This window comes from Hyalella azteca, unplaced genomic scaffold (assembly GCF_000764305.2).
Source record: "Hyalella azteca isolate HAZT.00-mixed unplaced genomic scaffold, Hazt_2.0.2 contig17406, whole genome shotgun sequence".
NCBI lineage: Eukaryota > Metazoa > Arthropoda > Malacostraca > Amphipoda > Hyalellidae > Hyalella > Hyalella azteca.
The window spans coordinates 341,273-359,939 of NW_025947190.1; the positions used below are offsets into that span (position 1 = coordinate 341,273).

Sequence of the window (18,667 nt, forward strand, 5' to 3'; positions counted from 1 at the left end):
ATTTATGGGCAGAATCTCACCATTACAACGTAATACGATTGCAGAGAGCGCGTACCTCTATAAAGGGAGCGTGTTGGTCAAAAATCGATATATATGGCTTTTCCGTTTTCTTGGCTCATTTTGTAGTGGCTCAAAAGGCGCGTCTTACGCAGCGAACCGCATGTATGTGTGTGCTCTAGTTTTTGCGTAAAGCAATTTCAAAAAAATATAAAATGAACATTTTTAACAATATGTTAAACATTTCTTTAAATGAAATCTGTATTTATAGATCATTATTCTCGTTAATTGCTAAGTGTTTGCAATAGTTTGCAAGCTACAAACGATGCTCGTTCAAGAAAGCAAATTTCATGGATGTACATGCAATGTTTTCTTTTTTGCATTAGGCCGTTTTAAACTTATATAAATGAACATTTTTTTATAAATATCGAAAAATTCACATTTATAGCTTATTATTCCCGTTAAACAAGTCAAGAATAAGTCTAGAGACGCGTGCTGGTACCCTAAATGCAGTTAATTGGCAATGGGAAAGCTTGCGCTACAACATCAAGCAATTTTTTGGCATATTATTCTTTTTCCAATCAATTATTTCTTATTTGGTTCACCTGAAAAAAATTATAAGAAAAAAAGAAAATGAAAAAATGGCCGGATGATCTTTAGATATGGTCTTTACGCATCGCTTATGTCTTTCATGTTGTACTTGTAGCTTGAAAATACTAGGAGACAGATTTTTGCAGTTCCCATTTTTGCCGTTTTCAATGAATTTCACAGTTTTCTTAATTTTTTCAAAAAATTTACATGAACGAAAAAGTCATTGATTTCTGTTTTACATAGGTGTACCAAGTTTCATAATGATCCGTCAGTAAATAAAAAAATTTTTTACCGACATTTGTGAGATTTGGTATATGAAAGTTAGTTTAAATAATAAACTCGTCCATCAACGACGGAGGATGGAATGATGGCGTCAAACAACCACTTTCATTTTACACATGCGATGTTACTGAGAACAATATTACCTTTTCGCATTTCTGTTGTGTTGAGATAAACAAATTGATTGAAATGCAACCATGGATCAGAATAGGTTTCGCATGGTACTTCGATAATAATTTACAATAATGCTTTGTAATAGGTAAATAATTAGTCAATTCAAAAGTAAATTTATCATTTATGAGGTAGAATATGGTTGAAGTAACATCATTAACGTAGTAGCAGGTACGTAAAAGCGACACCAATTCTCGAATGAACCATAACCACAATCCGAGAATGAGTTCGGTCGTCCGGGCTACCCTTGCGTTTGGGTATAGTTAGGCTCTTCTCGGAGGTACATAGATGCAACTCAAAGCCTCAGTTAGAAAGTTGTGAAGAAGTTTTTCAAACTCTATGAAGCCTGAAAATTAGCATAGCTTCCAAAATATTTCTTACAACTTCTGCAAATATTGAGGACTTCTCAGGCACGATTATCAACCTGAGCTGTTTTATAAACATTATTTATCTAGTCCAGTTTAAGTAATGGACCACATCTAAAACTGTACTTCAGTCCAGCGTTTGATAGGAATTTCAGTTGGTACATGAGTTGTCTCTAATGTAGTTCTGATACCACGGGCTGTTATCACGCACATGTCTAGTAAGAAAGTTCCTCATGTCTTGCCAAGCCTTTTCTTGATTGATAGCATTGTCTCGAGGGTTGCCACCACACCTGAGGTACAGTTTGTTCGGTTCAGGACCTTTGTGATTCTCATCGCAGTTAGGCCACGGTGTTTGGAAGAGCACTCGTAAAAACGGAAAATACGGTGGCTCTATTATATGCCCGGAGCCCTCGTAAACCTTAGTTACATAATTTTCATTGCCAACTTTGTCAAGCCGGGATTTTAAAATGTTTTGTGAAATTACGGCCACTAAGCTGTCGTCAGCGCCGGCGTTGATACTGTAGTACGTGTCTCTTGGCGTGAGTTCGATAGGTATCCATGATCGTTGATCACTGTAGAACGCCTGCCTTATGCACTCGGGATGGGCCTCCGCAACGAAATTTTCATCATAAACTAAATGTTGAGATCCTATTGCAAAACCACTCACTAACAATTCCCCATTCTTCTGAATATTGATGAAGTTTGCAACGGCTGGTGCGTTCAGTAAATACACAGCCTTCACTCGATCAATGTGAATTCCCATAAGGCATCCATAAGCACCAGCCATGCAGTTCGCAACGACCCCGCACCTATCAGGAATAACGTTTGGTTGGGACAGCAGAAAATTCACGGCGTGTTCCAAGTGCTCGAAATCGAAGCTGAGACTCATTCCGCCACTGAGACTCATGTGGGAAAGAGTCAATGATGCGATTCCGCGCGAGGCGAGCAGTGCTGTGGAAGAAACGCCAATTCAGGACAATCATACACTCATTACAAGCATGGTAAATTCAATTTTTCAATATAGTTTTTATGTGAGTTCTTTCGACTTGACTACTTTATTTATAGCAATCAAATTTCCAATCAGTTAGTCAATATTTCATTATAAATCCAAATCATGTAAAAATAAATGCGCCAAGCAACTGCGTGTGCAGATTGTTCATTAATTACATACACGAACGATGTTCGGCCAAGAGAATGGAGCCCCCGAACATGTCAACAACTGCGGGATGAGGACCTGGACCGGCAGGCAGGTAGAGCGCTCCTCCGAGTTGTCCTTCAAGCACTAGGCGCTTCACGCCAGGTCCTCTGAAGTGCCGCTCCATATCAACTTCACAAAGAGGCCTCGTGCAGTTCTCGCTTCTCAGATGTCCTTCGTACGCTCCGATGACAATCTGCGTAGAGACATTATTTACAACCAGATAAAATAAGAACACTGGAATATTTGGGGTTATATATTTATTGTACTCAAGCTTATTAGGCGCAGAATGAGGAATTAATGCCTTAAATACATGCTGTCAGAAATTGGTGACAGATAGATTAACCTGACGAAATGACCTTTACCGATTCAACCCATCGAGTTTAGAATCATAAAAGTAGATTAATCACGTTCAACTTACTTTCCATGGCTGGTCAGTTTTCACACTAGGACGCTTGAACAGGTATTCTGGTCCGTGATCGAGGGTAGAGATGAGGCCTTCAGGGAAGATTCCTCTGTACGACCCGCCTAGGGAGGGAGACGAGCTTACGTCGACGGCACCTCGCTCGTTGCACGCGTAATGCGCGTGTGAGGTGAACTGGAAATTTTTTTGTTAGAGGCAATTGCCGTGTGAGAGACGCATTCTGGATGAACATCGATTATAGACCAGAGCATCATAAGTAGTGCCAAAAGAGTTCTTATTCACATGTAGCTCAGTGAATAATATCAATCGGTGTCACTTTATTACGTATTTATAAATTACAATGAGTTTACCTTGATACCCTTGGCGTCTTCGACCCGCATTTGGAGGGTGACGAGGGAGAACGGCGTCAAGTCAGTGACTCTGATTGAAGTGGGCACGTCCATGAGGCTGATCCGAGGCATGACTTCGATATTTGCTGCATCCCGTAAGCAACTCACACTAAATGCTTTGGAATGAACGCGGATAGGTGCACATAGCCTCGGATGAAAGATTTTCAACCCTTGGCCTAAAAGGCGGGAAGCCATGTCCGTATTTCTAAAAAAAAATCCTAAAACTGAAAGCTAAACAACAACTATGATTACGTTGTTACATTTAAAATTGAATGAATAATGTGTGAATATTATAGCTCGTTGAATGCTAGTATTACCTCAGTCCATGTCTTTATTTCTCTTTAGAATATGCGCGACCCCGGGAACTCCCCACTGATTTTTCCAGATATTCTTTTATATATAAACGAAACAAGATTCTAGATAACCACCAAGATTGTTATCGTCGGTAAATTTAACATAACATGATCTTATCAGAAAAATATGTTATTCATTATCGAATATAAATTAGTCTTATAGACGTCAGTGAACTTCCTTTTTTGTGATTAACGTATTTCGGATCCGGTCGAAGACTTTTTTCTTTTCATGCCCATAAACGCAGTAATTGTGACTTTCTTGCAGACCTAAAGCGACAGCGGATTGTAAATAGTTAGATAATTGAGATACACCAACTACTGAAACCAAATAAATCTGGTAGGTATCGAAACATGCTTCTCATGTTAATGAGTAACCGAGTATTTGTAAGATTGAAAACTATTTCTCACATCGAAATGAACTCTCTTGTCCCACAAAGAGGCATCCGAAATTAAATCTCTGGTTTAAATATAGTAAGAAGTGTCACCAAACATCAAATGAAAGGGCCACTCACCAAAACCTTACCAAATTATTCAACACATGCACGAGTTCACTGGGTCTGATATTTTCGGTACGCCACATTTCGAGACTTTTGCTTGGTTTGTAACTGCCAGAACCTGTGTGGTTCAATATTTACAGTAAAACGACATTCACATGAGCAAACATACAAAAGTGATGCAGTAATGTTTTAATTGATAAGGAGAATGTCAGATTTTTACCACGTGAGTATAGTCGTCGATTTAACCAGCACTTGTAAGCAACTATAACGTCGAGAGAGCGCACTACAACTCTCACCGGCAGCTTGAACGACACTAGTCAGCTTCAGATTGTTCTTGTTCAGATTTCAGAAGTCAGAACCAGGGTTGCCAGATGGCAGATGGAGCCAAGAGAAAAAGGGCAATTTAGCTCACGAAAAAGGCCAAAAAAAAGGCCCAATTTGAAATTAATAAGAAATTTTTAGATTTAAGGTAGTTCTGACCATTTGCAGTGCATGCATTTACTCTCAAAGCTTTCAGAAAGCAAAAATACACCAATTTAACCACGTGTAGGAGCTGAATTACCGTCAAATGCGTCAATGCTATATAAGCCTCCAGGCGCCAGCCTACAGCGAATTGCACGTAACTCGCTGACCGTAAATAAAACCGTATAATACAGGTCCAAAACTATGATATTTATGATTCGATTGCCACCTAACCACTATGAAGCTTTTCGTTCGCGTTGGAGAGTGTTAGCTCAGTTTTGCTAACAAAATAGATAGTGTATAGTGGAAGGCGACATAACATAGTGATCTCGGCGCTGAAGTGTAGGCCAGATGTTACCTGTCACCGATTCTTTTCCTTTTCGTGCTTTACTCACAGAAGATCTAAAATCGTGTCATTTGACCGGATATTTTCATGACTGACGATAATTTGAAATAGCTGCTAGACTTCCACCGGGTTCGATGTGGTGCTAGGCATTTCAAATCTGAACATATATTTTTCCATAGCTTTATCTCGTCTGTTCTTGAACGCGTTCATACTTGGAGCGCCAACGATGTCATCGGGGAGGCTGTTCCACATGACGGTGATTCCAAGCGAGAAGAAATGTTGTCGAGTGGAGAAGTTGCAGCGCAGTTTTTTTATGCTATGGCCGATTTAGCCGTGGCCCCTGGTGTTGGTTCTTGTTTCAAATTCTAGTAATCCTTCGGGGACCTTGTATTAACCATGAGTATACTTGTATGTATACTTCAATGAGTTCCCCACGCAGACGTCGATAACTGAGGCTTGGAAGCTTCATAATATCTAATCTTTCTTCACAGGACTTGCCCTTCAAGCCTGGAATTATCATTGTTGGGGTGGATAGCTAGAGGTCAGCATAGCCCAAGTCCACAGTGCTATTCATACACCTTCCCGAGCGTAACGCAGCCGGGCATCTTCACGGCTTTTGACACAAAGCGCCCACCACAACAGCGCCGTTCAGTCACAGGCCGTAGCGCGTACAGGCCGGAGCCCAACTGGCCGGAGCTACTCCTAACGTAACGTAACCTAACCTGCGCCGCCTGTTGCGGTAGGGCCTGTTGCGCTCCGGCCAGTTGGGCTCCGGCTCTGTGAAGCAGTGGCTGTGTTGTGCAAATCGGATTTACTGTTAGCCGGAGTTACCCACAGCTAATTGATCTGAGGCTATGTGTAGATATTGCATGCTGATGTTTGCCGTTGGGCCCAGTGCCTGTTTACGAGTCAAATTTGTTACCCACCGACGCGCTCCCTCCTTGTTGCACGTCTTTGAACATTCTCTATTAATTTTTGTCCTTTTCACCTAAGTGATGTTGCTAAGTTTTTGGCATGGATGAACTAATATAAGATTGTCACCCGACGATGACGATTTTTTGCTGTTCTGCGCATCTCTGGAGTGACGTCACTGTTGTCACAAAATGTAAATAGTGTCGATCAACAGATTGTTTTCATTCCATCTTTGAAAGCATTTCCATACTTGAAAGCATTTAAAAAAAATTACCTCTTCGAAACGGCGCAGAAAAATATTTACTGCATGCAACTTTTTTTATTTTAAGCAGAACCAGTGTTACAAATCAGTTTGACGCCGCGAGGTGACGTCACAAGATCCACAGTTGGAATAACAAATGACATCCGCAAGGTGCAGCTGCCCTAGAAAACCTTGTATTATTTCAACCATAAAAAATAGACCTCATTAAAATGGCCCAAAACAAATTATTTACTGCAACTAGTCTTGTTTTAAGCAAAACAGGTGTTATAAATCAGTTTGAATCACACTGTGACGTCACGACGACCAAGGTGACATCACGGGTGGAATAACAAATGACATCCGCAAGGCGCAGCTGTGCGTGGGTCAACCTTGTAGTACCCGAACAAAATTTACTTTAGAGTCGCCCCAGCTTCTGGTAATTCAAATCAGAAGCTGCCGCGTCTGTAAATTTTCACTGGGTAGCTCAACCGTGGTTTTTGGCATTGGGTAGAATACTTATACGCGGAAGATGAAAATAAATTTAAACTCATTTCTGCAGTATTGTTAGGGTTTTATAGAACAGATTTTAATTCATCAAGTATTTTTATATTCGACAAGTAATTTTAGGTTTAGAGGAATCTGTTTATTACGTGCACGGGTTAGGAATAGCAGGCTTGTCATTGTTGTGCGGAACCGTGAAGGAGGTGGGTGTCATGTGTCATCATGGTAGCGAAGGATCTGTAAAATCTTAATCTGTAAACTATGGTGGAAATATATTCTGTGTTTGTCTAAAATTAGGATATTCAATTTTGTATTTATGTATTTATTTGAGTCCATTAGGTTGCACTGGTTGATTTGTTATTGATGTATTTTCAGGGAAGCCTCGAGACTTAAGAATTACACTTTTAAACTAAGAACTCTCGTATGAATTGAGCCCTGGGAGAAGGGGATAAAGGGGGTTGAAGGACGACACGAGCCATAAATGATCAAGAGTGTTTGGGCCTAGCTGGCTTAAGGATTGAGCCCACAACAGTATTGGTCCTTGCAAGTTGCAAGACTGTGATGTGGCGAAGTTTTTGGTATTGACTGTAGAATATATATACGCGGAAATGAAAATAAATTTAAACTAATTTCTGTGGTATAAAGATGATGTGGTCCTGGCAAGGCTAAGGTATATATTAAAAGTCAATCCTATAAATTTATCACAACTTTTGAATACGCAGAAAAAATATATTGCCTATTATAACTTGGAGAGGAGTAGTTATTATATTTATTCTAAGTGAAATTTTGTAGTGACTCACAACAGAAGGCTAAATAATGTATCGAGAAACAGCGCTGTAACCTCAAAAATTAGTGCTGAATTAAACACTTTTTTTATTTAGAAGTGAAAACTATACTCGATTATACGCGCTGTCAGCTCTGCCATCCATGGTTATTAATACGAGTTGGCAACTGGATATAATCCCATGGTTCAACCAAAGTGTTACCCGGATTAGGGCAACAGTGTTGTCACGTATACCGAAGTGTTGACACAGTTACGTGTCGAAATTTGAGTGTACTCGTCTTGGACAAACCTGAATTATAAGTGAAGGACAAAATTATTTTAAAAAATCGAGAATTACATTTTTCATAAAAAAGCCCCAAAAAAGCTTAAATTAATTTTGTCAGGCCAATGCATTTCAAATAATATACGTTTAAAAATTACTTTTTAAAGACAACACTTCCAAAGAATCCAGTGTCTCCAATCTTACAGATGTACAATGAATTTCTCATTTAATTTTCGAATATTAAAAAATTTTTCAATTTTTTAATTCGTAAATTTTTTTAATATATAATTTTTTTCAAAATTATTTATTCTATTAATTGATTCATGCATTGCCTCTGACTTCACACAAGTGTGCAAAATTTTTCAGATCAATTAGACAGGTAAAAGTGTGTCAAATATCAGTTATAAGATTTGTAGCAGACAAAATTATTTTTTCAATTTTTTTGATATTAAAAATTTTTTTTACTTTTAAAATCATTCATTTTGACATTTGATTCATACATTGTCTCCAACTTTACACAAGTGTGTTAAATTTCGATTACAAGATTTGTAGCAGACAGACAAACAAACAGACAACAAGAAGTGAAGTTAAAGAGAAGTGTTGTAAAAATGCCACATTTGAGAAATTTGGCCTTAAAAAGGCCCATCTGGCAACACTGTAATCATAACTGTACACAGAACACTGTAATCACTTCCACCTGTCCAATTGATCTGAAATTTTGCATACTTGTGTGAAGTCGGAGGCAATGCATGAATCAATTGACAGAGTAAATAATTTTGAAAAAAAATCTTATATATTAAAAAATGTTAAAAATTAATTTTTTTAATTTTCGAAAATAAAATGTGAACTTCATTGTACATCTTTAACATTGGAGAAACTGGATTCTTTAGAAGTGTTGTCTTTAAAAAGTAATTTTTAAACGTATATTATTTTAGGACCTATTACAAGCCAGATCATTCACAACGTCTCTCATCTATCACTAAGCTATGGTCGCGTTGTGCGAGTTATCTATTGGAATTTAGGTTTTAAATCGCTCTGCATTTTCTCGGAACCATCCGCCTTGCTCTACTCCTGTTGCGTGCCGTCCCTGCCGTGTCTCATTTGTGATGATGAGCTCCTGCCTAAGCACGAGGCGCGATATGTAGCATTGCTTAGGAGGCCAGTTTATCCGTTGTCCGTATGATGTCTTTGTTACATTGTGCCTTGTGTCAGTGTTACTTTGAGCTTGATAAACCTAGTATGCCTATTCCGAATCTCCATTTTCTTTCTATCCAGACTTGCGTTAACTTTAAATATGATATGATGTAACAGTTTATTTTTAGCGACCAATCAAACTGATTAATAGGGTTGACGTGCAACGTCTCGTAAGTTTGATGCTTGTTTTGTTTCTACACTATTGTTATCATTCATACATCGACGAAGTTTTTAGATTATTGCCACCCTAAATTTGTGATTATTCGCAAAGTTTAGTACCCAGCCATTAAATAGGTTCAACGCGTTTCTTGGTATTTTGTGTGCTTTCAGTGAGACTAAAAGCCCATGTTGTTTCTCGAGTATTACATCTGCTCTATTAATACATCTATAGTACCGTACATAGATGTAGTAGTGTAGTGTTGCAGATACAGTATATCCATCATAGTATTACATCTGCTCTATCAGTCCAAGACAGCTATATTTTGTACAGCCTGATCACTGAGTGAATATCCCACGAGTCCTATTATAAAATAATTCATGTACGTTAGGTTGGAAAGAGTTTGGAGCTTGGAATCTCAAACAAATGTGATGACACACAGCGCGGATAAATTCCTGTTGAATTAGAGTACACAATGCCAATCATTCTGATCAAGTCGCTATTGGTTTCATTCAGCTATAATGGGCAGAGACCAATTCTTTAACTCTGTCTCCTTTTATTCGTTTCTTAGGCACCTTCGCGTAAACTGCAAACCAGCAGGTGTTACGCGTGACAGTCTCTAGGTGCCAACTTTTTGTAGTATTTTTTATATTCTACTGCTTTCCTCACACGATGCTCATTCACCAGCAGCGCACAATTGAGTGGGAAATGAAACTGCTTGTTAGCTCACTATGCTAATTTCATCGGTATGACCTTTATCTAAACGCACAGTACTTCTACCATGCAATGTTGTAGTAAAATATCGGTGTAATTTTCCCAATCGTGTAATAATAATGCTTGTTAGGTCAATGAAGAGTCAGTCCTTTCACTAACTTATCTTATAGAGAGACACGACGCTGTAAAAAGTACATACAGTGGATACAATGGAGTACAATGTAATGATATAATTAACGGCAAGTTCGAAAGAACATTTATAACTGCCAGCACAGAAAGATTAAGTTGAGTCGCTCGGGCTACCTTCTAAGTTCGTCAGTATATTCCAGCGTCCCGGGCAAAGCCGAAGAATGTTACGAATTCACTTTGCAGGCTTCAACAAGCAACGAACCATGGATTTAGTGGGCGGCGGATCACATTGGTAATAAGTTAAATTCTGACCACTACTTCCATCGAATTTCGGCACCTCCAGAGTTTTCTCTCATGTAGTTTTGATACCAGGGGCTGTTATCACGCACGTGTCTAGTGATAAAGTTCCTCATGTCCTGCCAAGCTTTCACTTGATTTGCAGCATTGTCTCGAGGATTGCCAGAACATGCCATGTACAGCTTGTTCGGTGCAGGGCCTTTATGGGTCTCATCGCTATTTGGCCATGGCGTTTGGAAGAGCACTGGTGTAAAAGGGAAATATGGTGGCTCTATGACGTGCCCAGAACCTTCGTATATCTTGCTCTCGTAATTTTTACTGCCAACTTTATCAAGATGATATTTAAGAACTTTAAGCGAGGTTACGGCTGACAAGCTGTCTTGAGAACCGGCGTTGAGACTGTAGTACGTGTCTCTTGGCGAAAGGTCTATTGGGATTCTTGACAAGCCGTCATGACAGAGAGCTTGCTTGACATACTCGGGATGCGTCTCAGCAATGAAATTTTCATCAAAAACGAAATATCTAGATCCAATTGGGTGACCTTTAACTAATAATTCACCATTCTTCAAAGTATCCACATGGTATGCGATGGATAAAACGTTCAGTAGTTACACAGCCTTCACTAATTCAATGTGAATACCCATAAGGCACCCATAACATTTGAATACCCATAAGGCACCCATAAGCACCAGCCATGCAGTTTGCAACGACGCCGCATCTATTAGGAATAACGTTTGGCTGAGACATCAGAAAATTTACAGCATTTTCAAAGTGCTCGAAATCCATAGGCAAGTTCAAATCGTCGCTTAGAGGCATGTGGGACAGGCTCAGGGCTGTCTCTTATACACATCTAGATGTGTATAAGAGACAGCCATAAATGCGGTATAATCCTGAAAGATGTCCGTTTTTAGCGCACTTTAACATTTATGGAAAAAGTGCACTATTGTGCTCGTCATGTGCGTCCGTCCGTCTATCCGTGACCTCAAGTTTGCGTTGACGAGAAAATGCGCTCTCTGTCACTCACTGCAGTGANGAGCTTACGTCGACGGCACCTCGCTCGTTGCACGCGTAATGCGCGTGTGAAGTGAACTGGAAAATTTTTTGTTAGAGGCAATTGCCGTGTGAGAGACGCATTCTGGATGAACATCGATTATAGAGACCAGAGCATCATAAATAATTAGTGCCAAAACAGTTCTTATTGACATGTAGCTTAGTGAATAATATCAATCGGTGTCACTTTATTACGTTGTCCTATCTTCGAGCTCCAAATAACGTTACCAACGTACTACTAATAAAACCTCGCAATATTTGTCTTGTACATAAAATAAGAAACAATTCTTTTATTGTAAGCGCATTACTCGATTCATTTAATTTATAAATTGCAAGAAGTTTACCTTGATACCCTTGGCGTCTTCGACCCGCATTTGGAGGGTGACGAGGGAGAACGGCGTCAAGTCAGTAACTCTGATTGAAGTGGGCACGTCCATGAGGCTGATCCGAGGCAGGACTTCGATATTTGCTGCATCCCGTGAGCAACTCAAACTGAATTCTTTGGGATGAACGCGATGTGGGACACCAAGTTTTCTATACAAGATTTTCGCCCTATGGCCCAAAAGACGAGTGACGTATCCATAGCTCATCTTAATGAATGAATTGTATCCCAAGGTGCAAAAATGAAAAATTCTGTCGCAGTTTTGGGCAAATAAAAAATTGGTATTAGTGCCACTGGTGAAATCTGATCTGGTAATAGCTTTATTAATAAATAGTGAATGTACATATTGTAGTCTGATACTTGAAATGACTAGTCGGTATTACTCTATTTAATAATACCTACTTACTCTGTCTTACAACATAACGGGAGACTTTGACAAATTGTTGAAAGTAAATATGGTGATGTAGAGAACAAGAGTACAAGAGGATCCTTTTCATTGCAGTGCAAAAAAGACAATGATCCTACCCAATGCGTGCTATGTCACAGAATTTCTAAGCGTATAAGCGTGAGCACAGGCTGTGACATTTAAAAAAAATATATTTTGCTTTCCAGCTATTTCAGCTGCCAAAACTTGTTATCTGGTTTCATCAATAGTGTGCTTTGACATGCAAATGAGATGAGCAAATAATTGGGGTTTTGTATTGTGATGATGTCGGGTTCAATTGATAGATCGAAAGATTTTATATATATTCGGGAAACCCCAACAGCTTAGAACCGCAATTATAACGAGAACTATTTAACTACAGAGAGGAGAGGGACTTCGCTCTGTCCTGCTGAGATAAATGAATGACACAATAAATATACGTAGAAATTAACACTCCAGGAAGATAATAATACAAAATACAATGACCCATATAGACACTAATTGAAGAGCACTATTCCAAATGCACTCATACCTGAGAATAGCGTACTGAAGCTTAAGTGAGCCTCGCAGGGAGACCAGAGACAAAGTGCTCTAACTTGCCTGGCTAGGCCTTACAACAGGTACTATTCCGCGCAGTAGTGCGGATAACAATCTTATACATCCCCCTTCTCAAGCTGAGTTCTCACTAGAACTTTGATACCTAGAAAAAACGTCCGCAAGAAAGTATTCTGAACCTTTTACGTACTCTACATCGAAAGAATAATTTTGCAATGACAAAGCCCAGCGCATTCCACGAGATGTAAGACACTAGTTTCCATTTAACCACATCAATGGAGCGTGATCCATTCGTACAATTAATTTACTACCGTATAAATAATCGTGAAATTTTTCAATTGCCCACTTAATAGCTAAGCATTCTAACTCTAGTATCGCATAATTCTCGGAGTTCTTCAACTTTTTACTAATACACGTAATCGGTCTATCTTCTCCATTACTTCTCTGCCATAGAACGGCACCTACGGGCATATAAGGTTGAGGCGTCGGTTTGAACAACGATCATGCGCGAAAGATATGAGTAGAGTTTAGAAATGAAATTTAAATTTGTGAGACCTGTTTAAGGATTTGGCGAAAGTACCATTAAAATCGCAGAGTGACTACATATGTACTTCATCTCGCCTCCTCCGCTTGGACGGCACTGCTCGGACTTGAGAAATCAGTCAGTCAAATTGGCACTCTGATATCAAATGACTCAAATTTACCCACCAACATCCAGGTCCTCTCACATGCAAATTAGTAAAGGAAAAAATCACGTCATAGGTCTTGGACGCATGCTGAGCTCCTATGAGATTACAAATTGCGCTTAGAATGAATGAAGTTGGTATAATCAATTAATCCACATTTTACATTGAACTACTATTTAATTCCTTTTTCTTATTTCGAAAAAAATATTATTCCTTTTTTAAAGTTTATTGTATTCAACGATTACAAAGTCAATTCCATTCCTCACTGTGTCGCTGTGACTTACTATCCTGCCACTAAGTATGAATGGCATTTCAGGTCCAGGTGATATCCCGACACGATAAGTATTATTAATACGCGCCCAAACTGGTCCTATTTATTTGAGATGCCAGGTTTCAAACGCATACACAAATAAATTTAAACAATTATATGAAGGTTAAATGAAATGCTTTACAGTGCAAGTGTGCTGAGTTATAAGTTTAACTGCCCTGATTTAGTGATTCTTTGATTCGGTATTGGCAGGATTAGGTATTTTTTTGCAGAAATCAGTATAGTAGCATGATAAAAATGTTCACTCTAAATTTCAATGTTATTTTGTATGATTAATTGAATAATATGAATATGGCTAGATTCAAATTTTCAATAACTCTTATCATGTCTTATGTTTATTCATTAAGCCACAGACGCCATTACGGAACCATTCGATCATGTCTGCACGTTTACGTGATTCTAAACGTGCAGACATGATCGAATGGTTCCGTAATGGCGTCTGTGGCTTAATGAATAAACATAAGAGTTATTGAAAATTTGAATCTAGCCATATTCATATTATTCATATTTGAATCTAGCCATATTCATATCGTGGTTTACGTGATTCTTCTCCACCAAATGAGCATCCCGCTGACTGTGAAGTGCGAGCGTTTCTCTGTGCTCAGGGCTTCAAATCAGAAATCAGTTTATGTTCATTGTCACATCATTGAATTGAATAATGAAAACATTATGATTGATGGAATAGTTAGGAAATCGGTTTGAAATTTTAAAGACGGCCTCACAAACATTCATGATGAGAAGCGAAGAAGTGGGAGAGCTTCAGTCAGCAAGCTTAATTCTTTGACGATGCCATACAGAATCTGGTCCAATGATACGATAAATGCCTCTATTTTAATGTGAATTATATGCAAAAATAGAGTCCAGTGTGGCCTTTCAAGTGAGTGAAATATTTTTGGAAAACACTTGCCTGTTATTTTTTTATGTCAAAACGGTATTTACTTTAAAAACACGCGTCGTATATAGGAGGAAATCATTGATGTTATACCTGTAGCATATCAAGTCTTGTTGCGAGGCAGCAAAGATAGAAACCTATTAATAATTAATTTTCAGATTATTTATCACTAGGAAGTGAAAAGAGAAGAAACAATAACGAAGTTTGAGAACACTTGTAATGCCCAAAATATTTCAGTTCTGCTATGTCACAGGCCAGTACAGATATTACAGATTCATTTACAGATTTTTAACTGTTTTTTTCCAGGGGGATGCTATACGACATCTTGAAAAAATGAATAATTTCTATTAATCAAAAATAAATTTTTTGCATGTAAAACCACGAAAAATTAATAATAATGTGAATTCCCATTTGTGGAAAGTGGATGAAAAAGAAAGTTGTGTTGAATTCTAAATATAAAAAAACGTGATTGGCAACGGATAAACTTGTGGAATCGGCCTAATATGCATCCATGAAACCATTTCCATGTGTTGGATTCTATTTTTTTAATCGCTGAAGAGAATCAGTGCAATTGGAGGGGGCCAGGGTGCAATGCATTGGTGCGATCATCCTTGTTTGTAACTCCTTGGGCCATACTTTCAAAACTGGCTAAGTGAACGTAAGTACTTACGCTCTATTTTCTTGTCTATGATTGGTGGATTTCGCTTGAAAGGCCGTCAATGTTTGGCTGATGAACTTACGATCTCTTAACTTTTTTTAAGTATAGGCCTTGTCAGTAACTCAGAAGGTGTGTTGTGGAGATAAGTTAAGGTTGACAAAAGCGAGTTAGGAACAAATTCACTCACGTTCAAAACGGTGACACACGACTCCATTACTGCAGATGCAATAGAAGACAGAGCGACGCTATCAAAATCTGGCGAAGTTCGTGGTATGTGTTTGCCCTGCAACGATCACCTCGTGCATGCATTATTGTCTGATGAGAATCCACTTGAACTTATGACAAGTCACTTGAAGGCTCAACCTTTGGACGGTTACAGTATATATCAGCTATAAATCAGTTCAGATTAGGTTTTAAACTTTCAATTTTACTTCATATTTTCCAGAATGAATTTTTCGGGATTTCCTCAAGCTGAGCTGTATTTCCAAATACTGTATCATCAGCGTTCATCAAGAGTTCAAAAGCATACTGTCGGGCAAATCAGACCATTCTTTTAGCAGAATTAAGCGCGTACTCCTGTTTCTTGGCGGCTGGCGTAATGAGGACAAAATGGGCTGTCGCCAGCCTAGTGAAAATTTCTCATATCTTGTCATATTTCCGCTTGATAAGTGACGTAGTCGTTTGGTTTGCCACCGGACGTCATTTTTATATCATTCAGCCGTTGTGATTATCATCGCACTTTGATAGCTCAAAACGCCTGCACTGAAATTACCCTAACTGAAAAATTTTGTGGCTGTATGATGGGCCAGGCCATTCTTACGCCTCACATGTTTTTAAGCCGGTTTACTAGCCGGTTTAAGTCGGTTTTTACTAGCGAAACTATGGTCGTCATGTTGTCGTTAGGCTTGAGTTCAAGCCGCAATTATAGTGCCATTAGGGCGAGGTAGAATGGTGTAATGCAGTGGTTCCCAAACTTTTTCAGGCTGGCGCCCCCTTTGGCACCCTAGTGAATTTCTAGCGCCCCCCCACAGACACATATAAAAACATACGCCTCTTTCTTGAATTTTAGTACGCTGCAATTTTAAAAAAATAAAGGTTAAGCACAAATGTGTATTTCACAAATAGAACACCATTTAGTGAACCAATATGTTTTTCAGCTGTTTTAACTGTTTCAGCACTCGAAACCTATAGGACGTATCGGGCGAATTTACGGCCGGACTCGTGGCCGGTCTCACGACCAAACTATAAATTCAATTATCAAGTATTATCTCCCAAACTAATGAACGCAGCTCAATGAAACTTGGAACATGTATTCATCAGAACCTAACGGTGATGCTTAGCTCGTGAAATTTTTTTTACATTTCACCTTCATTCATGAGTTATATTGCGATACAGGCCGAAATTCGCAGTGATCAAAGAATTCCTTCCAAACTACTGAACAAATTTGAACGAAATTTTGAATATTCATACCTAACTACCAAACGGTGATTTTTTAGCTTATAAAAATTTCTTCGATTTTACCTTCGTTCGTAAGTTTTTTTCATTTCACCGTCATGCTTGATTTCACACATCCTCATATTCTGCCTTTACCGCCGGGTAATTTGTCTTTAAATTCGCGGCGATCAAGAAATTTCTTCTAAACTATTGAACAGATTTCAACGAAACTTTGTATATATATACCTAACCTCCCAACGGTGATGTTTAGCTCGTGACAATTTTTTTATTTTTCTTTCGTTCGCGAGTTTTACAGATATAGGAGAAACGACCAGCTTTTCTACCGTCCGGTTTAACCAAGAGCCGTTTACGTATAGCCGGATAACTCGCAAACGAAGGCAAAATCGAAAAAATTTTAACGAGCGTAACATCATTGTTGCTGAGGTTAGTTATTTAAATACTAAGTTTCGTTCAAATCTGTTCGAAGTTTGGAAGAAATTTCTTGATTACGTACTGCGAATTTAAGCGCGTATTGATGTTTGAATCACGAATGAAGGTGAAATGAAAAAAAAAAACTCGCGAACAAAGGCACAATCGAAAAAATTTTCACGAGCTAAGCATCACCGTTCGGTAGTTAGGACTATAAATTCAAAATTTCGTTCAAATCTGTTCAGTAGTTTGGAAGAAATTCCTTGATCACTGTGAATTTCAGCCCGTATTGCCATATAACTATAGCAAAAACAAATGAAGGCAAAATTCAAAAAAAATTTCACGAGCCTAACATTACCGTTTGGTCCTAATGAATACGTGTACCAAGTTTCATCAAGCCAAGTTACGTAATTAGTTTGAGAGATATTCCTTGATCATTGAATTTGAAAATTGGTCGTGAGACCTGCCGCGAGTCCGGCCGTTAATTTGTCCGAGACGTAAGCCCAGGACAGGTTAAAAAAACAGATCTGAGTGAAAAAAACCATCGCTTGGAGTCATGTGCTGCACGTGTTGAACTTTGAAACAAAATTTTTGAACTTTGAAACAAACGTTCGAACTTTGGACTTCGACTTCGGACTGCCGCCCCCCCCTACCGCCCTCTTCTTCCTTACCGCCCCCCAAAATCTTTCCAACGCCCCTAGGGGGGCGCTATCGCCCACTTTGGGAACCACTGGTGTAATGAAATAGTTTATCATGGAAGAATTGTTTCTAGTAGCTTCACCTCAGCAGAAATGTTGACCATAAATAAAACATTGAATTCTACTAAGCAACATTTCACAACAGTTACCTTTCCTTCCGTGTATCGATGAAGTTTTTGACGGTATTTATTCATTAAATTCACAACTTTCCTTCAAGAAATATGAAAACCTTGAGATACTTAATTGTATGCGCCTGCAATGTAATTTACAACGGCTTCACATTAGAAACACCATTTTGCAAACTGCACAAAAAAATTGCCTGAAAAAGTAGCCCTCGTCTCTTCTTCTTCTTCTATCTGCTTTCTGAGGACTTGGTTCTTCACCACTCGCCTCACGTCTGGACAGGCAGCAAGGGTTTGGCCGCACAAACCTGAGGGCAAAGGCCTCGGTAAGTTTGCAAATCTGAGATGTTGTTCTGTTAGTTCATTCAACTACTAGGTCCCGGAATTAGTGCTATACGCATGTTAGTAACCCTTACCTAACTGGAGGGTCTACCCAGACAGAGAGCCACGGCCAGATGGTCCAGCCTGGGATGGCGCAGCCTGGAGCATCATCTTTATTGGGTACAGGGGAAATAAGTATTTTGTTCAAGACCTGCTGATGCTAATCTTCTAATCTACTTGACTGCTACCATCAGGGTCAAAACTCAACAGGGGAGCCTCCTGTCTGGGGGATTTTGTACACATCTTGGAAAGGTCCTGTACAGAAGTCACATTTACAATTAGTCATGTGATGGGGAGGATCCTGCCAAGACTGTCATGCTTCAAAAGCATCAAAAGGATGGTTGATGACCATTAAATTAGTGATTAGC

The 18,667-nt window shown here is 39.0% G+C and overlaps 2 protein-coding genes across 4 annotated transcripts in view; one reads left to right on the forward strand and one right to left on the reverse strand.

The window, feature by feature from the left end:
* Positions 1–18,667, forward strand: part of LOC108682694 — a 63,191-nt gene that overhangs the window by 33,060 nt on the left and 11,464 nt on the right. The window lies entirely within an intron of this gene.
* LOC108682704 (bile acid-CoA:amino acid N-acyltransferase) lies at positions 1,143–11,941 on the reverse strand. Of its 3 annotated transcripts, XM_047885254.1 has the most exons (5): positions 11,826–11,941; positions 3,373–3,543; positions 3,020–3,196; positions 2,575–2,794; positions 1,143–2,354 (listed from the first exon to the last, which is right to left on the reverse strand). In XM_047885254.1, exons 1-5 carry the CDS (start codon positions 11,898–11,900, stop codon positions 1,555–1,557), a joined length of 1,443 nt encoding a protein of 480 aa, XP_047741210.1. In that variant the 5' UTR covers positions 11,901–11,941; the 3' UTR covers positions 1,143–1,554. The 3 variants fall into 3 exon arrangements, with proteins under 3 accessions (XP_047741210.1, XP_018027419.2, XP_018027418.1); XM_018171930.2 differs by lacking the exon at positions 3,373–3,543 and having other exon boundaries at positions 11,655–11,941; XM_018171929.1 differs by lacking the exon at positions 11,826–11,941 and having other exon boundaries at positions 3,373–4,558.